At 39.6% G+C, this 27,999-nt stretch overlaps 2 protein-coding genes across 12 annotated transcripts in view; both read left to right on the top strand.

Annotated features, from left to right (window-relative positions):
* The window catches only part of r3hdm2 (R3H domain containing 2), a 53,998-nt gene extending 37,387 nt beyond the window's left edge, over positions 1 to 16,611 (top strand). For 6 of the 11 annotated variants that reach the window (XM_088338804.1, XM_088338809.1, XM_088338805.1 and 3 more), the window contains 13 exons: positions 4,435 to 4,670; positions 5,245 to 5,420; positions 5,727 to 5,825; positions 7,074 to 7,364; positions 9,506 to 9,641; positions 9,819 to 9,976; positions 10,110 to 10,249; positions 11,099 to 11,199; positions 11,290 to 11,459; positions 11,547 to 11,691; positions 12,988 to 13,082; positions 13,184 to 13,262; positions 15,632 to 16,611. In XM_088338804.1, coding sequence (XP_088194930.1) covers positions 4,435 to 4,670; positions 5,245 to 5,420; positions 5,727 to 5,825; positions 7,074 to 7,364; positions 9,506 to 9,641; positions 9,819 to 9,976; positions 10,110 to 10,249; positions 11,099 to 11,199; positions 11,290 to 11,459; positions 11,547 to 11,691; positions 12,988 to 13,082; positions 13,184 to 13,262; positions 15,632 to 15,957 — 2,152 coding nt within the window. In that variant the 3' untranslated portion in view covers positions 15,958 to 16,611. The remainder of the gene's footprint in view (positions 1 to 4,434; positions 4,671 to 5,244; positions 5,421 to 5,726; positions 5,826 to 7,073; positions 7,365 to 9,505; positions 9,642 to 9,818; positions 9,977 to 10,109; positions 10,250 to 11,098; positions 11,200 to 11,289; positions 11,460 to 11,546; positions 11,692 to 12,987; positions 13,083 to 13,183; positions 13,263 to 15,631) is intronic. The other 5 variants (XM_088338810.1, XM_088338807.1, XM_088338813.1 and 2 more) reach the window with 3 other exon arrangements.
* Positions 16,612 to 18,121: 1,510 nt separating this feature from the next.
* On the top strand, positions 18,122 to 27,693 carry LOC148364641 (SH3 and cysteine-rich domain-containing protein 3-like). Its single transcript, XM_088338814.1, has 12 exons — positions 18,122 to 18,138; positions 18,241 to 18,319; positions 21,498 to 21,654; positions 21,735 to 21,832; positions 23,066 to 23,147; positions 23,278 to 23,375; positions 23,444 to 23,507; positions 25,174 to 25,223; positions 25,323 to 25,426; positions 25,485 to 25,536; positions 27,228 to 27,365; positions 27,457 to 27,693. The coding sequence occupies exons 1-12, from the start codon at positions 18,122 to 18,124 to the stop codon at positions 27,553 to 27,555; spliced, it is 1,038 nt and encodes a 345-aa protein (XP_088194940.1). The 3' UTR covers positions 27,556 to 27,693.
* Positions 27,694 to 27,999: the final 306 nt, after the last annotated feature.

Below are 27,999 nucleotides of genomic sequence, written 5' to 3'. Positions count from 1 at the left end.
ATTTACAGTGTGGAATAATTACGTAAACAAAAAGGTGCATGCATTTGGGAACCCCAAAATAAAAATGATATCGATATTTAGTAGATGCCCCTTTTGCAGAAATATAGCCTTTAAACGCTTTCTACAGTCAAGTCATGTTTATTTGTATAGCCCTCAATCACAAAGAGTCAGACTAGTGATTATTGCAAACCACATACTGTTATTACACCATCCCCTGATCTAAAACCTCCACGAGGGCAAGGAAAAACTCCTCAACAAGAGGAAAACTAAGAAACTTTTAAAAGGGACCGCACATGTGGTAATGCCCCTATCAGGATGACCAGGTTGCAATGGATGTTGCAATAAGCTTCCAATAAAACTCTGGATTTTCGTTGTAGGAATTTTTAACCATTATTCTTTTCAAAAAAATCTTAGGTCGAGTCACATTGGATGGTGCTTTAAATCTTAACACATATTTTCAATGATATTCAGATCTGGAGATTGAGAGGACCATTATAGAACATTATACTGTGCTTCTGCATGAATGCCTTAGTAAGATGTGAGCTGTTTTTAGGGTCATCGTCTTGTTGATATCTTCAGTCCCAGTGCATTTTTAACTTTGTCACTGATTCTTGAACCTTTTCCTTAAGTATTTGCTAATATTGACTGGAATCTTTGCACCCTTTGACTTTAACAATATTGCCCACACAGCTCCATAGACTGATGGAACACCAACATTTAACTGTGGGTAGCAATTGTGCATACCGCTGCTTGTTATTCACATAGAACAAAAGTTTAACTTCAAGCGACTGTTCTTGGCATATGCACAGAATAGGATCCTGCCGCATTAGTCCTAATTAGCATCATTAAAGTCCACTGAATAGTTGAATAGAGCACAGTGACACCATATGCAGCAAGATCTTATAGGTCTTTGGACCATGTCTGTAGGTTAGGGTTGAATTGATTTAACGATTCTTTGCCTCTGTTTATCTGAGATTTTTTTTGGCCTGAGACTCCGGGCCTTAACTAAAACTGTGCCTTTTGATTTTCCATTTCATCACAATGGAACATGACAGCTACAATATCTGGTGTATTTTTTTGTAGTCTTTCCCCAATCCATGATGTTTAACAATCTTAGATTTCAAGTTATTTGACCATTATTTTGAGGCTCAATGAGGTTTCCAAAGATTGAAATTTTTAAAATTACAAAGGTGCCCAAATCTATGCACCCGTTTGCTTTGAATTAATAGACACTTTTTGGACTTCTCAAATATCACTTTGTGTATTTGTCTGTTACATAATCGTAAGTTTTCTATGAAGCTTACTTGCATGTTTTTTTGAGAAGATATCACCTTGACATAGCGTGTCACATTAATAAGCCCAGCTATTTTTAATGTTTCTCAAACTCTGGAACCACTAAAACAATACATTCGTAAAGTTCACGCACACTTACCTTTGGCAAAATTATGACAGTTGCTTATTTTGATTTACTTGATGAAAATGTTGGAGTCTGCCATATTTGGAATATCTTAACCGCTCTTTAGCTTTCCCTTTTATAGCTTGTGAAGTGCAAGCTTAAGCCCTTCACAAACTGATAATAGATCCAATATATGTATGTAAATTCTTGTTTAACCTTCGTATATAGGACCATACCAATGTCTGGTACCTTGTAAGTTTGTTTAGATGAGACTGGAAATTGATTGTATTCGTATGTTTGATATGGACTTCTGTCATAAAGAGACGGTGACGAAGACATACCACAGGATTAGTTTTTCCCCACTGGTCATTGCATTTCCATCTGTAAACTTGTGGACCTGCCTTAATAAATAATGGCATACTGGCTTAAAATGTTTTGAGGGATTTAAAACAAGAAAGGAAACAAAATTTATCCTCCATAAATTACAATGGGCGAGATCTTTTTTCATCCACCACTACATGAACATACATAATACATGAAGAGGACTCAAACCCAGCCTTTTCCCCCAGTAATCCAGGTCCATTTTACCTGCTTTTCATGCATATCTTTCAGTCAAGTTGAAAGCTCTGCTTCATGGTATAGGGCTTTCCCAGTGGGGTGCTTCCGCTCATCATTGGTTTTCTTGACAGCTTGCCCTTATCTAGGGTGACGGCATCACAACACCTAACAGCAAAAGGCCAGACAGCATGTGTAAAAGGAAACGTAGAGTTATAAACCAGTAGTGGTTAATCCATAACTGAAGTTAGTTTTGTCAATCGTTTACATAGTGCTAGTCTAAATGTTTAAAATTTTTTTAATCAGTATCAGCTTGTTTATATTTTGTAAGTTTGTTTTTTCTAGATACACTATTTAATATTCATGTGTGCGCTTCTTGTACACGTGGAACCTCCACATAAAAAAAAAATCATTCTAAAAAGCCAAATGTTTTGTTTTGTAAACATTATGAATGTATAAAAACCTGATAGATTAAAGTGTATTGTAATGATAATTTACCCATGCTAATAGTTTGGGTGTTAGAAGGTAATTAGAAATAATTGCTTCATATGTCAGTCCCCAAGTCTGCTAACAGGTTGACCTTGCATTCGTTTATTTGTAAAAATGTCTGCTTTAATATTTTTAGTGGGGGAAAAACTCATCACACGACACCACTAAATAATTGGGTAGTCTCTACGTTAGATAATAAAGAAAACAAACCCAATACTAGTTCTTTTAGCAAATCCCAATACAATTCTTGACAGGCCCGAAATTGAGCATATTGATGTCTTTCAGCTTTTTTGTTTTATTTGTTTCAATTGTGTGTTTTTTTTTTGGTCAATTTGGTCTTCACTATGATTTAAAAAGCTTTAAAAAAGTCTTAAGACCCAATTTTAATTTGCCCACACTGTAGGAACCCTGTACACAAAACATGATTATAACTAGGCCAACACTCCTGTTCAGCAATAACGCAGCACTGAACTAGATGTAGTTTACATCGTAGATTGCTGTCGATGCAGTTTGCACATAAACATTGTGTCATGCCATTCTGCTGCATTTATTTATGACAATGTTGGCAATGTCACTGCCTTGTTCAGAAGAGGGCGATATATAAACCTCAGTTCGCTCTCCAGGTTAACCTAAACCAGGCATTTCAAAAGCCTGCCCTGGGGCCAGTTACTGCCCGTGATTATTTTTACTGGCCCGCGGCCTGTCATGAAATTGATAATATGTGGCCCACCAGTAATGTAGATCGCAGTATAAAATACATTTGTAAAAAATATTTTTATACGAATGTATCCCTTTGGCCACCTTTATGCGAGAACTTCAGCCCAGCACGTTTCTGACATGGTGACTGTAAATAAAAAGAAGGAAAGTTGACTGTGAGGGCAGACGCTTCAAAGACAAGTGTATATTTTCACCAATATCTGAAAACAACTGCGTCTGCCTAAGAGAACTGGCTGTTTTCAAAGAATATAGTATCAAGAGGCACTGTTTGACGAAACATGCGGACTACAAAAAGCTAAATGGAAAGAAACGCTGTGAAAAGGTGAAGCAACTGTAAGCTGTTTTAACGGCACAGCAGTGCTTTTTCAGGATACCCGCGGGCCAAATAAAAATGTTACAAAGGCAAGATGCTGATCACCATTCACTGAAACCCTTTTACGGACGGTGAATTTATTGAAGACTGTTCAAAGTAAGCCAGTCTGAATAGTCTGCCCTCACACATTTTCAGCTTACCAAACACCAGCCCGCTTTCTGAAAAAAGTTTGGAAACCCCTGGCCTAAAACAAGCCAAAAAGAAGACCCTGTGCATCAACTTGTTTACATATGCTAAGATGGCATATTCCAGCTAAAATGGTCATTGGTCACTAGGGAGGGAGGTGAAAAAAACTTTTCCTTTTATTTTATCTTTCTTGCAAAAGCAAACATGATAAAAAATGTGTGTTTGCGTGTATATTTTTACGATAGTGAAGTGAGGTTGCGTTGCATTTAATGTAATTTTTTGTTTATATTTTATTTGTGTCTTATTGTGTTCATTATGTGTTTGTTTCCTTCCTTTTTTTGGATAATTTAGTGGTTGTCTCATCCTTTGTCGACACATAGTCTTGATTTTTTTTTTTAAGGAGCGTCTTTTTATATTTTTGTCCCCATGCATGTTGGTTTATTTGTTTGGACGTGTGGTTAAGAAAGGTTGTGGTTGAATGTCTTTTCAGATCCAAATTCTTGTCAAATGGTTTGTTGCCTGATCTGTATTTTTGCATCTGTGTTGAGAGTCCCTACCTGTACCTCATACGGTGGCATTGCTGATGTTCTTGTTTACAACCTGACTGGAACTGCTGCTCTTATAAACCTTTCACCCTGTTTGTTTGTTTTCCCGCAAGTTGACTTGAAACTTTTCAACGTCATCCTCAGTTTTCGCCTTCGCAACTCCTTGTACATATTCTATCCATTTTCAAATAGTGGTTGTTTCGTCCCATCCCTGCTTTTCTATTCCCAATTAGAGGGAACCGTGATAGCTCCAGTCGCGCGTCCAGCAGCCGTCAGAGCAGCACAGACAGTGACATGAAATGCTTGGAGCCGCGACCCTGGAGCAGCACAGACTCAGACAGCTCCAACCGTACTTTGCGGCCTCCCGTCACCAAGGCCAGCAGCTTCTCTGGCATCTCCATCCTGACTCGTGGGGACAGCCTCGGCAGCAACAAAGGCTCACAGGGAAGCTGTAAAGGCTCTCGGTCTGGTAAGTCGAGAATATCTATTTACATCAAAATATTGGGTAAAAATATTCAAATTACCGTATTTTTGGACTATAGCGCGCAACCAAAAACCCCAAATTGGTCAGAAATGTGAACGTGTGCCTTTATAAACCGGTGCGCCTTATATGCAGACACATCTGCAAATGCGTTACCTTATTTCCGCAGTTATCGGTCATTTGATAAGTTCTATTGCTAACCACAATCTGATAACAATGGTGGCAACAGGGATACCGGATAGCAATGCGAAGAGCACTGAATCTTAACCACCAGGCTGCCAAGGACATGCATGGATGGTTGTTCACTATTGCATAACTTAAGATACAACGAGAATCGAACCTGGATCACGGTGGTGAGAGCAATGTATCTTATCTAGACCACTAGGGATGCAAATGACACACAAAAATAATGTATCCAGTGGTCTCCAAACCTTTCCTGTACCTAGGACTGGTTTTATGTCTGAAAATATTCTCACGGCCCAGCGGGGCTTCAATGTTTTTACACTTATTAAAAATTTGCCTTGAAATTTTGTCGATAATATCCTTTTTTTTGTATCACTAGGCTTGCCTCTAGTCAGTCCTGATGTGTGTCCCCCAACTGTAGCCTCCCAGTCAAGCCGTAGCCTGCTCCCCTGCCTAACTCAGCCGCCTCAGCAGCCACAGGCCCAGGCCCTGGCTCAGACCGCCCTGCTACCGACCCCACAGCAACATCCTTTGAGCAATCACATCATCACTCAGGTAACACTCTGCAGAATAAGGTGCAGTCTGTTTTCAAAAAGCTTCTCCTTATAATACCCATTATTTGTAGTGTATGAAGGTTTGAGAGATCTTTTTCAGAATTTAAATCATTCAATTGGAAGTGTATTCCCATGGCAATTCATTTTTATCAATGAAAACGTTTCTCCTGTGATCTGACCCACAGATCTAATGTCTTCATGTATCATTTTTCCTTCTGTCTTCTGCCTGCTTTTAACTCCTTTTTTTCCCGCTGTCTTCTTTCTTTTGGGTGTGTGGGTGTGCTTGCATGTGTGTGCGTGTGTGCAGCCAGTAGCATCTCTACAGCCCTCTCAGCCTGTCTCCTATTCCAGCCCCAACTGCCCCCAGGTTCTCCTGCCAGTTTCTCCTCCTCAGCAGTACACAATGGTACAAGCGCAATATGTGCTGTCATTACTAAATGATTGATTGTTTTACTCACACATTTGGTCAACAATTAACCATGCTATATTCATCATACTTGACACCTTCCGCTCTCCTTGAAATAATACTGTTGATAATATTGAAAATAATTAGCCTCTTTAAAAATATCCTGTATAGGGAGTGGCTAGCTACCATATTTTCCACACAAGACACACCGAATTATAAGGTTGCACCTTATATCTGAAAAATATTTGACTAGACTATTTTTATAAGGAGCACTGGACTATAAGGCACATGCATTCAAAACAACAGTAATAGCCATTGTATTTGTGCATTACTTGTTTTATACACTGCATTTTATATGGTAAAAATTGTGCAATTATTGATCACTGGAAAAAATTTTGTTCACCAAGATCATGAAACATTGTATGCGATGGAAATCAAACCCGGGTTGCAGCGGTGAGAGCACAAAAACCTAATCACAAGATTACTAGTACAACAGACAAAAAGAGAGATACGAAAAGGCATTAACATTTTTATCTAACTGTCACTCTAATGTTACTAACGGTGCCATAAACAAATATCAAAGATTGCAGAAAACACTGTCCTTCTGAAACATATAAATGCATGATCGGAGAAACAACTCGGATGTATCTGATGATGAACCGGACTATGCGCTGAATAGTCTTTGAGTGTGATAATGAGATGAATAAAATGCCTTTAGTATGTCACTTACATCACTAGTGGTTAAGTGTTGGCTTTCTCACCACCACTACCCAGTTTCAATTTTCATTGCATTACAGTGTTTTGCGATTTTGGGTTTGCTATGTCTTTCAATTGATACAACTCACAAATACGATTGTATACCATAATACCTTGTATGGTGACGCACAAGCATAAATACTGTGGGCATCTCCAATCTTATCCATCGTGATTTGCAGTATATAAGGCGCACTGGGTTACAAGGTGCACTTTTCTGTCCAATGTGGGGGTTAAAGGTACACCTTATAGTCTTAAAAATTTGGTAATTTAAGGAAAATGCTTCTATTTAACCCGCGGCCAGAGTGAAGATAAGCGACGCAAAAAATAGGTGGATTCAACAGTAAATGTTGACTTTGCACTTGTATGTAATTCAATTTTATTCATTTAAATTTGATGTGCATATTTAAGTGATCATTTTAATATAAAACAGTACATAGAATAATTACAATATGACAGTTTTAAAGGATATCTTTTTCAACACCTTTTTCCTAGGGAGAAGAATTGGCACCTCAGTTCAGCCAAATGACACTTAGCCGCCAGGGCTCAAGTGAAAATCCTGAACCTCCCCCCTTGTACCAGGCTCCTCCAACAGTCCTATCTCAGCATGCCCCTCCTCAGACCAGCTACATCATGGCAACCACCGGTCAGGCCATGGCTCCTCCATCTGGCTACCAGCCCGCGACGGGACATCCCCATCCTCCACCGCCGCCACCACCTCCATCTCAGACAGTGATGCAGGCACCGCCCCCACAGGGCTACATGCAGCCCCCTCCTCCCCAGCAGGTTTGTCGTTCAACAGAGATCAAACACGTACACACTTCTTGAATGCTTTGCCGTTGGATGCAACAGGAATTGAACCCGGGTCGTGGAGGTAAGAGCGCCAAATCCTAATTACTGCACCACCAGTGATATAACCACACACAGTTAGGCAGTAGATTTGATCTCATCACACTATTTTTTAGTCATGGTACCAGAGACAAATGTTGGATGATGGAAAAAAGTCGTCTTAAAAGCTATAATAAATAAACGCAAAAAAGCACAAGCGAAACAACTAATTGATGTATCCGATAATAAATGAATAACTTTGAAGGACATGAAATAAATACATTGTAAATTTCATATTGGTATTGTGTTCCCAGAATACGTTTACAATAAATTATTTAAATCATTGATGCACATAAGTTTATTATTTTATTCTGAGCATTGCAAGTGACACATTTCTTATATTTGTAACATGTGAAATGCACAACGGAATTAACATTTTGTTTTTGGTACCGTGACTAGAAATAGTGTGATAATGAGGTCAAATTTAATGCTTTTTTACATGTTTTCTACATCAGTGGTGGCCCAGTGTTTAGTATTGGGTGTTTTTATGCCGCCATCCAAGTTCAATTACCGTTGCATCTAGTGTTTCTGATTGTGGTCAACAATATTTTCATTGTACTGCAACAGTAAAACCTCGTGTACAACCCACACCCAAACTTTTAAGTTCCGTTTTTAGGCCAAAAAAAAGGGTCCTATCCACAAATAAATACGGTATGTATTTTTTATGTATGTAAGAAAAAAAGGTTAATGGTATCTTTCACCCCCAAGTCAAATAACATTGAATTGTTTTGCCTCATAAATGTCTTTTTTTTTAAACCAAAAAATAGCTGAATTATGCTGAAATTGAGTAATTTCCTATCAATAGTACTTTGAATATTTCAGGAAATTCAGCAATTTTAGTTATGGAATATTAACAAAAATGTGAGATGGATTATTTTTATTGTAGAGGCGGTCGGTGGTGAGAACTTCATTAACACTCTGCTCCCCCATTAGGCCTAAAAACCCAGTTTTAAGTCCCTGGTCCGGGGTATAAAACCTCAACAGGCCAGGCTCGAAGGGACTAAGAACCGGTAACTTTTTCAAAATAAAAACAAAAACAAAACAAAAAAGGCTGGGTGAGGAAGGCCAGAATTGGATAGTGGAAAAGGCATATGGCACCTAGTTCAGGGCTATCTGATTGTGCCGACCAGATCAGGCATACCATTCTTGGCGCTCTGGTGCCCTTTGCATGCGTTACACTGCCACATTGTCGCGAAGGTGAGTTTTTGTTGATTCATTTGACTTTTATTTGTTGTGGTAGCTTGTCTGGAGTTTGTTTGGTCTGAATGGCACTTGTCCCGCTTGATTGCGGGGACTGTTGCCCGAATTATGCCGCCTGTGGCTGCCCCCTGCCTTCAGGGGTGCGTTTCCACTTCCCGGGCAGCCCTAAAGGGGGTGTCCTTTCATTTGTGCTGCTGCCTCTAGGCGTGGCCTGGCACTTTTGCCAGGTTCTAAAGCGTTCATGTGGCCTTTCCCACATTTGTGTTTGGTCTATCGAGGGGTTCTTAGTGAGGTTTGTTTCTGGGGTTCCTCGAGACTACCCTGCTATAAGTCATTCCGTGCTGGAAGCAGCGCCTATGGCTGTCGGTTGGGAGGAAATATAACAAAAGTTACGAATGTATATCCGGTTCTTTGAGTCCTTTGCGACCGCCAGAGCATCTTGTTCCTTGGAATCCTCCAGTTCACGCGAGAAGATTCTGAAGGAAGTGAACCTTTGATTACAATGGAATTTATTGACATTTTTTCTGAGACTGGTGCGATGGTGTGACTAATTTTTGGTATACATTTCTTGAAGGTGAAGGTGAAATTCCGTGCTTAAAGCATCGCATCTGGCGGCTGTGCGATGATCTAAGAAGCAAAGTTACATTCGTAACTTTCGTTTTATGGCAGTCATGTTTCCAAGTTGACAAATTGTAATACACTTGAAAGTGCCACCCATCACAAAATAAAGTGATTTTTTCTCAAATTATAACCTTTAATTTTCAAAAAGTCCCCCTTTGCTCGGATGACAAGTACTATTTGTATGTAATATGTATATTCAATTTTTTTTTTGTCTCCAGATACAAGTTTCATACTATCCTCCTGGTCAGTATCCCAGTTCAGGGCAGCAGTATCGCGTGGCCCAGCCCATCTCCCACCAGGTTTCTTTTCCTGCTCAGCGCACACAGCCCATGCCTCAGCCCACACAGCAGTCCGGTATGTATACTTGTTTAAAAACACTACTGAAATACTGCCAATGTTTGTGTACTTTTTGACAGGTATAACTAATGCACTTATTTATGTTCCCATGTTTTGAAATAGTTTATAGATTTTTACCTTGCAAATACTCATTTTTTGCATTTGTGTGTGTATTGCTGAATTTTTTTTTAAAAGGTCTGCAGACCATAATACCAAGCCAACAGCCCAGCTACCAGGGCATGATGGGGGTGCAGCAGCCACAAAACCCTGCCCTGCTCAACTCCCAGCGAGCTGGCATCGGAGGGCAAATGCAAAGTATCATGGTGCAGTATCCGCAGATGCCATCCTATCAGGTAACATTGATGAGAAAGCAAATGGTTCACAATATAAACCTTTTTTAAACATGCTATGTATTCTAGATCGGAACAAAACGGCCATAAGATCAACTCCTTTGAAAACCTAATTGGATACTGATGTGTCTTGCAGGTGCCTGTGGGTACAGAGAGTCAGCAGGTGGTGCAGCAGCAGTACCAGCAGCAAGTGATGGTGCCAGTCAGCCAATCGGTGCAGGGCCCTATGCCTGTTTACTACAGTGTTATTACGCCTACACAACAAAACAGCACAAGGTACAAACTCACTTCTGTGGGCTATGGACATATGTAAAAATGGAATACAAATTCATACAGGTTTCTAGAAGTCTTGAAGATAATGCCCTCTACTGAGCAAAAAATGAATTCCATCTTTTTAAATAATTTACAGCTGTTCAGCCAACTATCAAATCTTTTGTATAAGTACTTGCTAGTAACTATATTTTATTGTTTAGTTGTGTTCCCGTAAATATTTTGAATCCCTTCAGTAACTGAGTTTCTTTTTAAATGCCTTAAAATGTGTGTCAAACATTTTAATTTACGGGCTCAGAAAATTATAATATTATGATAAAGTTATTTATTTTATTTTATTTTATTTAGTTTATTATTTTCTGTAATGCAATTAAAAAAACAAATGTAATATCTCATTTGATAATTAATCCAAAATGTACGCTAAATATTAAAATTGTTTAATTTTGCTGACTTTGGCACACACACACAATACCCTATCTCAAAATACTAGAATATCAATTCATAGTATATTAGGCTATTCGACTGATTATCCATGTTAAAAATAATAAAAGGCTTGCAAAATTTCAGTAGATCTGCTATAAATCCAGAATGTATTATACTTTTGTTTTTTAAGAGCATTACAGAAAATAAAGAATGTTATCACCATATCCAGTTTTCTGAAGGAATCAGGCATGTTAAAGAATTGAATCCTAAGGTTAAGTAATAATGTTGTTAACTGCACCCAAGAAGAACGGCCCACTATGTTTTATGTACGCAGCATATTTATGATTTCTACGTTTTGCAAAAAAAATGTTCTTTTATTTCATTGTACATCTATGAAAGAGTTTCCCTAATGTCTATATTCCTTTTTTACAGCCCAACTGTAAGCTACCTGCAACCCCCCAGCTCAGAACAATATCAAATGACACCATCGCCGTCCCCTTGCAACCCACAACAGTTACAGCAGCAATATTCAGGTGAGAAGTTGCCCCTTTTGCTTCATCAATAGTTTAATATAAAAATTATAAAAATGCAACACTGATAATTGATCCTGTGTCTGTCATCAGGAGTCCCCCCTCCTGGTGCAGGAGTCATGGTAATGCAGCTCAGCGTCCCTAATGGACCACAGCCTTCTCAAAACCCTTCACTGGTCCAGTGGAACCCGTGCAAGTATTACAGCATTGAACCAAGACCCAGCAAACCAGGAGAGCTTTTCAAAGCTGACAGCACTCCACAGGTCTATATTGTTGTGCAATTCACGTGAAGAGTTCTCAGCTTTCACACTTAATCTTACCCAGGTATATGTTCTCTGTCTTCTATGTAGGGCAGTACCCAACTGACAAGTCCTCTGACCTCTCCAACTCAGTCTCCCACTCCGTCTCCCTCCGGCAGCGTTAGCAGTGTCTGTCCTGGCTTAGGACCATTACCCCTCATTCCCCAGTTTCCGCGGCCAGGAGGGACAGCTCCAGGTAACCTAAAAAGCTCCCAACTGCGACCCAAAATAGCTTTCGAAAAAATATTTTACATGTGTGCAGTGGCTACGGAGGGTGGTTGGATTAATGTCATGCAAAACTAATTTGAACATGACTCAAAATGCAGCCCTGGACACAAGAAAATGCATGCACACACACACACACACACACACACACAAACTCTTCAAAACACAAGCTGTCCTGAAGAAATGGGTCACTCGTGTTTTAGATAAACTATGAAAAACTACAGCACTATCGTCATGTATTTCAATCTGCTTGAAATTTGTCCTGGAAGGTAGAGGGTCTTTCTTTTGCAGTCTGAAGACATTTTGTTTCCATGACAACCTGGGTGGCTGTAAGTCATGCACAAAAGTGAGGGTTACTCACTCTTAAGATAGATTCTATATTTAGTGACTTTGCCATGTGTTTTCTTTCTTTAAAGAAATAGCAAAAATAACAGTCAAGTTACATTTATTTGTTTACTCGTAATCTTAAAAAGTCTTAAAGGGCTGCACAGACCAACCTTACAACATCACTTGATCTGAAACTTATGTAAGGGCAAGGGAAAACTCCCAAAAATCTCAGCATGAGGAGCATTAAGAAACCTTGAGAACGGATCACAGGTGTGGTAATCCCCTTTCAGGATGACCAGGCTCCAGTGAATGTTGTAAAGGCATCAAAAGACAATTCAGTCAACATCAGTATTAAATATAAATTACATAAATACTACAAGAAGTTTAGTTGACTAAGTAGATAGTTCTAAAATATTATTAATTTAAGGGCCTTCAGAAATATATATATTTTTAAAACAAAAGCAGATTTCCCCTGTATTTTGTTATACGGTACAGAGTTATTTTGCCCAGAATGTTGCTGCCAGTTGGCAGTGAATTAACAATCTAAACTGTATGCTTATATCCTGATAGTTAAACTTAAAAGCCCGGTTAATCTGCTCATGACAACGACCTTTCACTTATTTCCCCTCTACCACTACCCCACCTCCATTGCTTTAAAGTAAATAACAAGCTGTCAAATAACCTCACTGGGTCAAGCCAATCAGGCTCCCTCGTGTGCATTTTGATCAATATGTGCATGCATTTTGGTGTTAATGGAATTGCAGACTACAGAAACAACTTTCAGTATTATTTCAATGTAATAAAGTTGTGATACAAAATACGAAGCAAACGTGCACTTAATTTGGCTCCTATTGAGAATAGGTTTGCTTTATGAAAAGTCCCTTTGTTTTTTTATTTTGTCATACAATTAAACACACTTGTCTTTTAAACTGGTGCTCAGGTGATGGCCGCTATTCCCTATTGGGACAGCCCCTCCAGTACACATTGTGTCCCCCCCAGCTCATGCATGGCCAGTCATCATACAACTCCCATCAGGTGAGGACCATTTTTCCTACTGCATGTTCATTTCCCCACGTTGTATTTGCTGCCACCTAGTTTCTTAAAACCAAACCACAATCTTATCTGTGTCGCCCCAGGTTGTCATGAAACATGGTGCACGAGGGAAGAAGCAAACCCTCAAATCTGCATCCACTGATCTTGGCACTACTGATGTGGGTGAGTTTGAGCCTGTACATGTTTTTTTACATTATATATTTATATTTAATATGGCTGTCATTGGGATATTAATAATATTTTCTGAGATAGTCTGTTTCGTCGTTGACTTCCTGAGCTCTGATGCTATGCGAAAGATACCAGCACCCTAGTAAGCCAGTCACCATATTGGTTTACAGTGGGTTTTGAGTGTTTTAAGCCAAGTTTTGGCAGTGTTTGTGAAGAATGCCTAGGTGTTGTGTCGCAGGTGAATGCAGCAATGGTAACAAAAATGGCGAGTGGCCAAAATGGGGCAAACTAGCAAAAATAATGCACAAAGCTAACAGGGGCTAAATTAGCCAGAACACGGCAGGCTAGCCGGCTGCTAAAAAGGCTAACCGGGACCGTTCAGCGGGAAAACGAAAGGCTAGCCGACTAAGGTAGGCTAGCTGACCAAAAACATGCAGTTAACAGCTAGGACAACAGCAAGCAAACAACAAAAAAAAACTACCACGGCAACTGAACACAAACCCAGCCAGGAGATAACAATGAGCAGATCCATGGCGTGTGGAATAATTTGGAACATATCTGCAGGAGGAAAACTACATGTTCTGTACCTGATTCAAAATAAAAGGTCTTTTGTAATCCCTTTAACAGTTGCGGGGGTGTTAATTAGCTGGAAATAAAACTAATTATTTGAATTTGCTAGTTACTTCAGTTAAAGAGTAATTCAATCAACTTCCAGATTATTGACACCAACAATAGAGCATTAGTCTGGAAGTAACCATCCAATTACAAATTACCGTATATACTCTCATAGAAGCCAACCCCCTAAGCTACTTAAAATAGCCGCATGATGAAGTGAATAGATAATAAGGTGTACACCAACCTGTGGAAGCTGTTAACCCTTCATATTTCTTGTGTAATCTTGAGAGCTTGAAAACGAAAATTGAGCAGAGACACTTGGTCAAAGAGGTTTTCTTTTTTTTCCTCCAGGCCTGGTCTATTGCAAAAAATATTACTAATAAAAAGATTCAGCACACGTTCATAGTTAAATCTGTGCTCACGTTTGCTCCATTAATTTTATTTTTCCTATAAAAGCCACCTGCTCTCCACACGTGCTGCCTACCATTCGCCACGAATGACACATAACCAAACATGCACATATAAATTGACTCCCTGATTTCAGCATTTTATTTTATAGTAAATTCGGCTTGCATACGAGCATTTAAGGTAGGGTGAATATAGACATGAAGAGAAATTCAGTATCCTTATACTTTGTGCTTGAGACGGCGCCACTGTAATCTAATCCAGTGATTTTTCAACCACTGTGCCGCGGCACACTCGTGTGCCCTGAGAGATCGTCAGGTGTGCCGTGAGAAATCATCCAATGTCACTTTTTAAAATTTAAAATTTTATAAAACATTTATGAATCTCATCTCATCTCATCTGCTGCACAGCCTGTCCTCAGTAGGGTCGCGGGGGTGCTGGAGCCCATCCCAGCAGTCATCGGGCAGTGGGCAGGGGACACCCTGAACTGGTTGCCAGCCAATCGCAGGGCACACGGGGACAGACAACTCACTCGCTCAGTCACACCTAAGGACAATTTGGACCGACCTATTCACCTGAAATGCATGTCTTTGGAATGTGGGAGGAAACCGGAGTGCCCGGAGGAAACCCACGCAAGCGCGGGGAGAACATACAAACTCCACACAGTCAGGCCGGGAGCTGGATTTGAACCCGTGCAGGAGGTTCCCACGACCTCAGAACTGTGCCGCACACGCACTAACCACTGCCCCGCCGTGCTGCCACATTTATGAATCATTTTCTGCAAATATTGTCATTATCAAGTGTCTGTGCTGTAAAAACTGGGGGTGTTTTAAATTATATTGTAATTAAACATACTGTTCAGTGTCATTTTATAAAATTTTTGGTTAGTGGAGTGCCGCAAAATTTTTCCAATGTAATAAAACAGGCCCTGGCTCAAAAAAGGTTGAAAAACACTGATCTAATCGAATGCAGTTTGTAGATCAACATAATCACCTTACAGAAAATGTTAGTACTGGATCAAGGGATATATGTGACAATATAAGTCAAACATTCGCATCCAACAATCTGAGGATACTATTTAACGTGGTAACGCACCAAGTAATAAAGACAGTTACAAAATTCTATTAATAACACGTTTCAGTACTTGTTACAGAGAAACATAATTACTTTCCAATACGTTACTGCCTTCACTGGTTAATAAGTAATCTTTAAGTTCATACTTAAACTATGGTGAAAATAAATTCAACACGTGCTATTTTTTTTTTTCAAATCTGGTGAACATCTAGGCCCCCTAACCTCTCACTCGTCTATTTAACCAATTTCCTTATCTGCTTGCATCTCAGTGGTAAGTCGCGTGCTGGAAGTCACAGACCTGCCCGAAGGGATTTCGCGCCCGGATGCCGAAAAGCTCTTCAACCAGCTGTCGCTGTGTGGCGCCAAGATCCAGTGGCTGAAGGACCCACAGGTAGGCCGGGGAAGTTGCGGACCCGCCGGGGCTGCTGTCAGCGACCCGGCCCACCTCTACACGGTAGTGGCAGTGTTCCCCAGCACCATGGCAGCCCAGAGTGCTTCCTTCAAACTGAACAACAGCGCCGCCGGCCTCTTCAAATTGCGAGCGGCCAAAAAGAACTATGACCTGCGCGTGCTGGAGAGAGCCAGCTCTCAGTGAGAGGACCACACGGGCTGGCTTTTGGAGTTGCAAAGGCTGGAAAAGGGACGGAGGACTGAGGTGGGTCGTGCGGGGCACTGCTTCAGTGTACAGTTACAAAGAAAAAAAAACGTGTCAAATGTACAAAAAGGAAGGTGTGAATCTTGAGGTGGTCGGTGTTTGCTTTGAATTATTAGTTTGTCGTTGGTTTTTATTCCTCGTTTTTTGTATTTATATAGCCGATGAGCACACGGGACACGCAAGCATGCGTTTCACCCCTGAAAGTTGCGCTGCCATCATACAGAAAACGAGATCCCACACACTCGATCGTAGTCACGCATACACTAACTCACGCAACAGAATCACGTAGCACACGAAACACACTGGACAGTCGACCTCAGTCAAACCATGTCGCCCTCCGCTTTCTTTGCGTCCTTTTCTGAAGCGCTTTTTGCCATCACCATTCATCTTCGCCACCTTGCCGGTTTACATGTTTTCGCTCTCTCGAGTCCATTTTGCCATGTCTCATGCTGCTCTGCGCTCTCGCTCGTCTCTCGCTTTCTGTTTGCCTTACTGCTGTTGTGGGGTTCTGTAATGCGCTCTTCTTTTCGGGGAGGGAGAGTGTTCAATATATTTATATAAGTGATATAAGGAATAAAGAAATCTATATATTCAGTGATTTTTTTTTCTTCCCCGAGTGAAAACGTTTTTGCTTCTTTCCCGCCAGCCTTTCTTTCCTTCCTATCCTTCCTTCCCTTTTCATCCTTGCTCCTATCCTTCATAGCCCCACTCTACTGTCCTCTCCCACAATGCCCAACTACCCCGAACCACGTTGTGTTTGCATTTTTTGTTGACAGGTGTTCAGAAAGTATCAGAAAATGTAGTTGAAGTGCACAATGATTGCATATGTCTACTGTAAATTTTATTTAATCTGTTATTATTTTGTTTGTTTTTAAAAATATAAAAGGTGAAAAATTGATGAAAAAGTTGTTGACTTTTTATTTCTGTTGTTAGGGCTACTGTGGTTTTGGCCCCATTTCCCGGCTACTTTTTTCTAAAAATGTTGCTTTGATCACTTATTCCTGTTTCAATTATGAGACTTTTGCCCTTCCTCATTCCCATTGTACTTTAGCTTATATTTGTCGCAACTTCCATAAGCTGAGGAAAAAAAAAAAAGTACAAGTCCTCCCTGAAAACGTCACCGGTTTGTCAACACTAATTTTTATAATGTAATATTGCAACTGCTACAACTGTAGCATCTCAACAGCAAAAATATAACGTTATGTCTCAAAATCGAAAGCAGTACTGCTTTTCAATGCGGATTTATTCATTGAAGTTCCAGGTGGTAATTTGTTCATTTATAACAACTTTTCTCCTGCTCCAGCTTGATAAGCATTATGACCTATATAGAACAATAAACCAATAGGCACCTATTACCATTATATGATCCAGCCTGTTTGTCAAAATATTTTTTTTTCAGCTTGATTAATATTTGTTAACAAGCCTTTTTTAGTGTTTATATTAATCAAACATATTTAAAACATGAATACATTTTTTCAATTTCATATTTTTAATATTTCCCCCAAATATTTGAATTATTTTTTTAAAATCAAAACCTACACACAATATTGATCAGTTGAGAATTTCTGGGAGAGTCCACTCCTTCAAACTCCTGGGCAATTCTCCTTATCCATTCACTGAATTTCCTATTTTGGGATTGATTACAATGAACTAAAATCAAGTTTTGGGAATATAAATTTGATAGTGCTTTATCTAGAAATTCAATATAGTGTTTAATAATGACGTGTAACACGGGGATCTTCCATGCTCGTCTTAATGTGTAGTTATATTTGGAACAGGCACAATTGGGGAGCTGTGCAATTCTTTACCATTCAGCTGGGAGAGCCTTTCAAAGCTTTTCAAGTTCTCAGCTGTCCAAAATTGTCATGTATGGATAGTGTGGTGGGGCTGGTCGGGCTTGGCCATGATAGTTTACATTTCTCTTCCAAACCTTCCACCTGTTGGAGCTTCATTCGGAGTGTCGGACGTGGGAACAACGGCCAGAAAAAAATCGTGAGGAAAAGGAGTAGTGTTTGGAGTTTATGGTTGGTTTCATTCAATCAAGACTCTGTCATCACACATTTCTTGCTAGTACTTTTTGGACCCATAACACGATCTGTGTACCATGGCCAACTATGACTCGTGAGTACAACTCAACTCAATCTTAATAATTATGAGATCTGTTGATCTCTTATTTTCTCTTGTATTTTTGTTTTTACTCACATTGGGATGTAATGCTGAAAGGTTGGATGATAAGGACTCTGTAGATATTCATGACAACCCCCCTCTCCCTGATAATATGAAGAAAGAAGAGGATAAAACTGTAAGTGAAATCTCATGTCATTTCTTCATATGTCTCAAAGTATACTGAGCAGTAGTTTTTATGGATCATAGCAATGTTGCTTAAAACCTATTAAAATGTTGTAAGAATATAGATTAGTCAGCATCATTGTACACAGAAACATGCATTTACCTAAGTAGAGTACTGTATATTTTGCGAAGTAGTTGCATGAAAAAAATAATTTAGATCCAAATAGATGTAAAAAAATTTTTTATCCATATTATTGTGTGAGGCCTCTGTATGTAGAGAGATTATTTACCCTAATGCATTGTTGCTAAATCTTTTTTTTTTCAGTGCATGTTGATGGAGCGCCACTGTTGATTTCTAATTGTCTTCATGTAGGCAAAAATATTTTTCAATTTTATTTCAAAAGTGACTCAAAATAACAGTAACCCTAATAATAATATGCAATAATTATCCACTTATAATGGCTTTGGCTGATATTTACTGCAAGAAGATGGGAAGGTAATACTGTCCACACATGCACACATGTACATTGTACATAATGACAGTCTAACGGAGGGATATATTGAATATATAATTTTTCTTACGGTATATTTCACTATTATAAAACAATTTTGAAAAAGTGCCAGGGAGCTGCATTCGGCTGCTTAGATTGCCAATACAGTATTCAATCTTATCAAACAAGCATCCCATATTGGGTCGGAATAGTTACTTTAGGTCCAAATCCAAACGGTAGCAACTCGTGCAAACAGTTTACTACAAAACAGTTAAAATATCTCATTGCATATATAGTCATAACTGTATGAGTTCAAGGCATGTGTTAGATATCCCCCTGTGAAGAATTCAATTTAATCCTGTACCGTAGCTATTATACACATGATGGCTAAGGATAACACCATAGGATCAGCAATAAATTGAATTAGGAAGCATACATTAGTTTTTCATTTCCCGTCGAATGTTGTGATTAACTGAACGATTAAACAGTAATAGTTTTGTAATAGTATTTTGATCTGATTCTTGGTTTATAATTCCATACTCTCACTACTACACTATGGCCTCTTATATCTTGAAATGGTAGCTAGAGAGAAAATGACCCCCTATTGTCCCACAGAGGCAAACTTTTCCACAGTGGCTTGCATGGGTCGTCTTATCCCGGAATGTTCTGAGCTGTGGTGACCACTGGCGCTGCTGTAATGGACAAACTTTCCACTGCATTTAATGTTGATTGAAGTTCTAATCCACTACCTGGCAAGAGCAGCACAACCTCTTATCCTGGCGAGGATGGCCGCAATCGTCTGAGGCATCAAAGCTCCAATTCTGTTTCTCGGGAAGTTTTGTTACATTTTATTTAGGGATTCTGCTGATTTGCGGTAGGGATGGACGAGTGTCAATAACGGCCTTTCTCAAGAAAAGGTTGACTGTTGCTGATACCAATATTGACTATCTTCTTGAGGCCATTTTACTCATACAGTACCATACCGTATAAATGGGTTTTAAATAGCAGGAGTGACTTGGATCTGATATTTATCCACATATCTAGGAAGCCCCCATTTCTAGGTCTTGCTTCCTTTATCAGGCGATTGAAATTTGTAGGTGGCACCATATGGCAAGTACAGATGTAGTAAAGCAGTGTGGTCGGAGTACCAAAAATATGGATACATACAGACTGCTAATGTTTCACGCTTTATCCTTTCTAAAAAAAAGATGAATAAGTCCCTTCATCATGGTTGGGGCAGAGAGGGATGACGTTCCGTCCGTGGCCGCAGGAACACGATAGCCATGGTGACCGAAATCGTGTGATTACGTCAACAAAAACATTAGGTGATGAAAAGACCTTGCAAACTGCATACATCGTTCATGCATAAGTTCAGTGTTCTTGCAATAAAATGCTGTGTTGCAAGGGAAGTGCCCTCTGTTTATGGAAATAATAGTTTAAATATTGGACGTATCACAATTGCAAAAAAAATAAAAACTGCTTGAAACGCATCCTTTCACAAAAAGCTGTTTTTCTCAGCAGTTTTCTTGGAAACGAGTGTTTTCAAGAAACTGCAATGTTCAACTGTTGTTTACTAAACAATTGTAAAAGCTAAAAAGGTTTTTTTAATGAAAGATGAGCGTTAAAGTTTTCATTCTATATATCCTTTGCCTATATGGCTACGAAACACATTTTTTGTACGCCTTCAAAATGAGTCATATTGGCCAAAATTGGCCATTTGAGACAAACTCCTTGAATTAAATGAGTTAACTAACAACCATGAACTTATAATCAAACGAATGGAAAGTTACTATTGAAAATATGCAGTTTGAAGGCAATGTATTTTATGGGATTTAATTTTATTTATTTAAAAGGGAAGGTGTAGCGTTTTTGTCTTTAGAAGGAAATAGTTTTAGTATTTCTGGGTGCCGATTGCAGTTACCTCAGATTTCCACGAGAGGACGCCAAATGTTCACTCTATAAAAATAAGTGTCATAATTTTGAAAGAGCCGCAGTTAAATTGATTCATTCGTAGTTCGACGATGATTTACTAATTCAGTCACACACACACACACACACACACACACACACACAAATATTCATTTAAAAACAAAACCACTAAATATATTTTAACCAAAGTCGATGATAAAACATTTCAACATGATGAAAATTGGAATGTTATGTATTTTTTGAAAGTTTGTAAGAAGTGTAAAGTGAAAATATCTAATAAAATAATTAGTGCGTACAAGTAGCGAGGCATCACTCTACAGCGGGATATGCAGTATACATAATACACACTTATGGTATCCATGAGATGTGCAGAGAGGTTCTTGACTGGTCAGTCAGATTTAAAAATTAATTAACCAATGTCTTAGTCATCATTTGATTGGCAGGGTGAGAGGGGTCCCTTTTTACTGTTGTTGGCTCTACTACAGTATTGCAAGGCAGCAATTTCTTCCCAACTGGGTAGAGAGCAGCCAACTGGGCTATGTTGATTATTCTCTGTATGGTTTTATGTCTGCTGTCGTGCACCTAGCATACCAGATCTCATGCTGGTGAGCACAGAAAATGATGGGGGCCCCGTTTCTTTCAAGTAAAATGATGCGGCCAAATTTAGTAACAAACAAGAATGTCTTGGACTTGTTCATTTTTCTGAGAATAGGTTATCCATTCAGACAGCATTCTTCTTTTCATAATGCAAAACGGTGTGCTGTGTTGCAGGTATATTTCCTCTACGACGAGGAGGTGGAGGAAGAGGAGCAAGACGAGCATCCCCCACCCGGGTCGGTCAAACCAGTCAATGACCGCCCACACAAATTCAAGGATCACTACTGCAAGAAGCCAAAGTTCTGCGACGTGTGCGCGCGCATGATCGTGTGTATGTGCAGGCTACCTTGCCTTGTACCATTTGAGATATTATTTTGACAAACTTTCCACAATCTACTATTTGGTCTTCAGTGAACAACAAGTTTGCGTTGCGCTGCAAGGACTGCAAAACCAGCATCCACCATCAGTGTCAGTCCTACGTGGAGTTCCAGAGGTGCTTTGGCAAAATTGTAAGTCTGTATCGTTGTACATCCATCAATCATCTGCACCGCTTATCCTCAGTAGGGACGCAGGGGTGCTGGAGCCCATCCCAGCCGTCTTCGGGCAGTGGGCAGGGGACACCCTGAACTGGTGGCCAGCCAGTCACAAGGCACAGAGAGACGGACAACTTACTCGCTCATTCACACCTAGGGACAATTTAGACCAACCATTTAACCTGACATGCATTTTTTGGAATGTGGGAGGAAACCAGAGCGCCCGGAGCGAAACCCACGCAAGCATGGGATATGGAAGAAAATTCTGGTACCGCCGGTTGTTTATGGAGAGTACAGTCATACAATCTCACTGTAGCTTTCATAATCATGTTGTGTTTTTTTATATAGCCGCTATGGCCTTTAATCACTAAAGTCTCACCGGGCCTCAAAGAACACCATAGAAAATGTGTATTTTGGAATTTTCTATACACTGGCGTAGTAAACAACTGACGATTGTAGTATTTCGTGGAACTTTTGAATCTCCTTTATCTGTTATTTTTACTATTTTACATAAAATACTGTATGTTTTCCTGATTTAAGTTATTCAGAGACAATGACTGTTATAGATGTCCATAATACATTTTGACTTGGCTGGCGAGTGTTAAATGCATTAGTTATCAAAACACATGCTGTGAACAAAAAAATGGACAAAGGCAACTTTGAAGTCAACATACCATTTCTGATGAGGGCAGGGTAGGTGTTACGGTGCAATTGTTATGTTATGGATATACGGTCAGTTTTTTTGCTCAAAAAACTTCATTCTACCAGTTTCACAAAACTAAGTGTGTTGTAGTTAGTGTCTTGATGATACAAATATCTCAAATTGAACTGTATTTTAATTTTTCAATAAAAATCCTTAAATGTTTATTTAATCAAATGAATATATTACATTTGTCTTTAATGCTGAAAGAGTCTCTTAAATTATTGAGAACAAATATATTATCAGAAATATATTGAAAGAACATGAAAGGGCCAACAATGGGATGAAAAATACTTGAAATGGGCAATCCGAAATATGTTAGGAGAAAGTTTAGTTAAACTTCATCTTTGTTAGTTTTTCCACTGCTTGTACAGTTGGTGTAAGTTTAGTGCTTGAAAAATATCTAAATAGTACTGGTAGTATTTTTGGGATGCATTGCAATACCGGCGGTACCTTTTGTAAAGCTTGACATAATGGTAGTGTTTCGTGTGTTTGTACATGTGTGTCAGCCTCCAGGTTTCAGAAGAGCGTACAGTTCACCTTTGTACAGCAGCCAGCAAAATGCTACCGTTTCTCAGCTCTTGCCATTTTGTGAGTCCCAACTCGTATGCTGATATAAAGAAAATAAACTCATCTAAAGTTCCACATTTTTTTTCGAAATGTATTATAATAACTGTTCAATTTGTATCTTCCTACTCTTGAAACGATTTTGGGTCGTCAGCGCAGTCAAATCGCACCGACCCTGTCTTTGAGACGCTGCGCGTTGGCGTCCTTATGGCCAACAAGGAGCGCAAGAAAGGATGCGAGGACAAAAAGAATGTCAGGCAGCTTTTTTTTTACCGGCCGGTTTGTTGCAAAAATTGGAATCATAGTGTTATTTGTTCCAGATGATGACAATGTTGGAGGAAGATGATTCACAGCCTAAACAGCAAGAGAATAGTAGCGAAGGAGGTGAGTCATGAATACACGAGTTTTCATTTAAAAATTATCCTTGTTAATATTTTATGATACCCTGTTTTGTTGATTCTATCGTACATCTTTTTTTTTTCAATCGGTGTGCCGGGACACACTTGTATGCTGTGAGACACATTGCGTAGTGTTTTGCAGGAAATTGCCGAATTTTGTCTTTGCAAAAAAGCACGGCAATTGTTCAGTAATTTATCTTTCTTCCAGTGATCAGCCAAGTAACCGTAACATTCATCCTTCTCAGTAAGTGGCAGCACATGAATTTTCTTTTCCCATTCTATTTATCTTCTCACGAGGTATCACAGTATATATTTAAGACCTATGTTCTAAAAAGCTGTTTAATTTTTAAACAAGATAAATAAACATATATGACCTCCTGAGCCACAGCAACCACAAAGGATAAGGAAAATTTAAGACTCTCTCTAGACAACCTGATAATTTAGGCTTTAAAAAGAATATGAAACCGATCCTGGGAATTCATTTTTAAACATTTTTGACAGGCGGTGTGCCTCGGGATTTTTTAATCAGAAAAAGTGCGCCTTGGCTCAAAAAGGGTGAGAAACATCGATACATCCATTATCTGGTCGGATCGCGGGGGATCAGCCTCAGCAGGGAAGCCCAGACCTCCCTATCCCCCGCCACTTCATCCAGCTCATCTGACAGAATCCCGAAGCGTTCCCAGGCCAGCCTAGAGACAGTCTCTCCCGTATGTCCTGGGTCGTCCCGGGGCCTCCTGTCAGTGGGACATGCCCGGTATACTTCCCGAGGGAGGGGTCCAGATGCCCAATCCATCTCAACTGGCTCTTCTCAATGCGGAGGAGCAGCGGCTATTCACAGAGTTCCTCCCGGATGACTGAGCTTCTCACCTTAGCTCTAAGGGAGAGCCACCGTGTGGAGGAAACTCATTTCAGCCACTTGTATCTGGGATCATGTTCTTTTGGTTATGACCCACAGTTCATTACCATCGGTGAGGGTAGGAACGTAGATAGACTTGTAAATCGAGAGTTATACCTTTTGGCTCAGCTCCTTCTTAACCATGACGAAATGGTACAAGGTCCGCATAAGGGCAGTCGCTGCTCCCGTTCCATCCTGCCCTCACTTGTGAACTACACACTGAGATACTTGAATGCCTCCACTTGTGGCAGGATTTCATCACCTTATCCCCAACCCGGAAAGAAAATACCACCCTTTTCCGGCTGAAGAACCAGGGTCTTGGACTTGGATGTGCTGATCTCTATCCCGGCCGCTTCACACTTTGTAGTGAACCGCTCCAATGAGAGATAAAGATCATTGCTTGCGGAAGCCAACAGCACCACATCATCTGCAAAAAGGATAGATGCAACGCTAAGGCTTCCAAACCGGATCCCCTTCCCTGCCAAGGCTGCACCTAAAAATTCTGTCCATAAAAGTCCGAATCGTATCTGTGACTAAGGGCAGCCCTGGCAGAGTCCAACTCCCACTGGAAACGAATCCGACTTAGTGCTGGCAATGCAGACCAAACTCTGGCAACGGGCATACAGGCACTGCACAGTCATGTTAGAATAATATTAACAATATAATGATTTCAATGTATTGATATTAGAAACGTATCATAATCTTAAAGGGAAATTATTGCAAATCTAAAAATACTTTATTTTTGCCCGTTTTGTAGCCATCTCAGCGGGAGCCAAACGAGGAGACAATGCCCCAGCAGATGACAAGGTCAGGTTCACCCTCTTCGAATCATCATATTACTGGGTTCATCTGGAATGGGAAAGAACAAAAATTCTGACGTTGACTTTTACTTTCTGTGTTGCGCAGTGTAAAAAGCTTCAGCTGGGGAAAATCGGTGTATTCAGCCAATCTCATTACTACCTGGCTCTTTACCACTTCAAGGCTATTGAGAAAGATGATTTAGATGTTCAGTAAGTTTGCCATAATGCATACTCACGTGTTGACAATGACATCCCGTTTGTTGCCTAGCCCCGGCGACCGTATCGCAGTGATCGATGACTCCAACGAGGAGTGGTGGAGGGTGAGTGGCTGTCGCTTTGCAAATTGGTTAAGGTCGGGCATCAGGATTACTTACATTTGGCTTCTTTTGATCATCGCAAGTGTTACCAAGGTCAGATAGACCACCAAAATCAAGTAGATAGTTCAAGGACCAAATCTGAAAGTAGACCACCATTGATGGCTCATTGTGGTTTTCTAGTAAATTCTAAACAAACAATGGAAACGATTTCTTTCATATTGTTAAGTGAGAAGCCCAGAACAAGGAAAGTAGTAACCTGTTGGAACATGACATCAAATATTTCAGTTTTTCAACCCCTCCTTTGTAACAATTTGTACTAGATGTATCTATTGTCATGCAAGTAAAAACGAGTTACAAAACTAATGTAAATGGCTCAGTTGTTTGGCGCATAAACAATAAATGCACGGACACCGAGTGAGCTGAATTGGACAACGTAACCTGCAACTTTTGTCCTGTGTTGAAAGGTGTTGATGTCAAGTTTTAACTTCAATTCTCACCTAAAGCCCCAAACTTTCCCAAAATATGTAAATGCAACTTATAATCAGGTGTGCCTTGGACCAAAAATTCAGAAAATACAATTTGAAAATGGATAATTACTAAGAAATGCTACTACAAATGCTAACCATCTATGTATAAATCAAATTAGATTTCAAAATGTTTATGTTCTATGCCATGATTTATTTTCTGACGTTTTTTATCCAACCCTAGTTCTTACAGTGTACAGGGTTCATACTGGCGCTTGAAATCCTCGAAACTTTTGAATCAAATTGTGTTTTCAAGGATTGAGAAGTGCTAGAAATGTGGGTGAAGTGTAAATGCTTGAAATATTTGTCATGTTTTTCAACAAGTAAGCTTATAAATTATGCCCGACACTGCTCTTTGGTGGCTTCACTTTGCCATGCATTTCTTCTTCCCTCGTAATTAACGGCAGCTGGCATTTGTTTCTATAACAATGTCCTATGACGGGTCATGCCCAAGAGGACAAGTGCATTTCCACTGAAACAGGGTGCTATGAAATGAACATTAGTGCAAGGATTATGTATCAATTATGGCAATTCATTATGGGCCATACATACATTTTACGTAGTGTTTCTCGGTGGTAAATTGAAATGGAAATAACTTTTTCCAACTCTACATATTGCCTTTATGGGAGAGAGATTTTTGTCATTAATGATTTACACACACATTGTTCAGATCCATAAATATATTCAAGATTTCTTCAAGATCTCAAAATCCTAAGTCTTGATAAATGCACATGCAAGATTAAAAAATCCATATGAATCGCATATATATTTTTGGTTCTGCAAAATACATGATTCACACAGGATTGTATATTTTAATGCTAAAGGAGAAATTGGCAAATTAGCTTTGAAAATCCTTAAAAAGTGTTTGCTATGCAAAATGTGTTTAGTTGTAATTTCAAGCGCCTTATAATCTGGTGCGCTTTGTATTTGAAAATATCTCACAATCGATCTTTTTTAAAGTACGCCTGAGAATGTTGTTCGTCTTATCATTTGGAAAATACAGTAAAAGTACAGGTAAAGTGTCTGGGTGCTCTCCTCGACAGTAGCCTACACCAAACTAGAAACCCACCCAATCTGGCTGATGTACTTAAATTGTTAGCCATATCTTTCTAGTTTATAACGTTTTTATCTGTTGTTTAGTGACCTTGAGTCGTGTGTGTCCGCTATCAGGGGAAGATTGGTGAGAAGTCTGGTTTCTTCCCGGCCAACTACATCATCCGTGTGAGGGCCGGTGAGCAGGTGTACAAGGCCACACGCTCCTTTGTCGGCAACAAAGAAATGGGACAGATTACACTGAAGAAAGACCAGGTGAAGACAAACGTCCATGCAGTATGACAAAGTCAAAAACGTTGAGCATAAGACACAAAACAAATTGATGTCTATGTGGGCTTGAGTGCAGATTGTGGTGAAGAAAGGCGACGAGGTGAAGGGATACCTGAAGGTCAGCACGGGACGCAAGTTGGGCTTCTTTCCTACCAATCTACTCCAGGAGATCTGATTATTCTTATCAATTCAATGGTACAGCAGCGGCAGTGTGAGAATCGTCACCAACCAGTAACATGATTTTCATATCAATTCAATTTGAGACTTCACTCCATCCGAGTACAAGAAAATTGGCACAGGAGTTAGCAGGGCACTCTTCTTTTTTACCCCACATGGTTCCTAAAATCTTGATAAGTTAATTCGTTTTTTAATATTGGACATCAGCAAAGGAGATTGCAAAGGATGCCAGTTTGTTATTTTGACTATTATTGTACATTGTTTTTCCATTATTTTTCACGGTTGCATCATTGTCACTATCAGCTAATCATGTTTCTGGTCTTTGATTCCCACACCTTGTAGGACAGACCTGCTTTTGTAACTTGGGAGATTCACTAAAAAGGCTTTTGGAACAGGTTGGAATTTCTTATAGGGTTTAGTCCTCTCCTGTTCTACTTGCAGG

This window comes from Urocampus carinirostris, chromosome 6, assembly GCF_059441175.1.
Source record: "Urocampus carinirostris isolate Australia breed hairy pipefish chromosome 6, RoL_Ucar_1.0, whole genome shotgun sequence".
Lineage (NCBI taxonomy): Eukaryota > Metazoa > Chordata > Actinopteri > Syngnathiformes > Syngnathidae > Urocampus > Urocampus carinirostris.
The sequence above is the reverse complement of the archived record's forward strand: the minus strand, read 5'-3'. Positions and strand labels throughout refer to the sequence as shown.

What these genes read in the sequence shown, in the direction of transcription:
- LOC148364641 (XM_088338814.1), top strand. An exon ending in AAAGATGATTTAGATGTTCA is followed by an intron (nt 25,427 to 25,484) that starts GTAAGTTTGCCA and finishes TTTGTTGCCTAG; the next exon opens with CCCCGGCGACCGTATCGCAG. An exon ending in TTACACTGAAGAAAGACCAG is followed by an intron (nt 27,366 to 27,456) that starts GTGAAGACAAAC and finishes GCTTGAGTGCAG; the next exon opens with ATTGTGGTGAAGAAAGGCGA.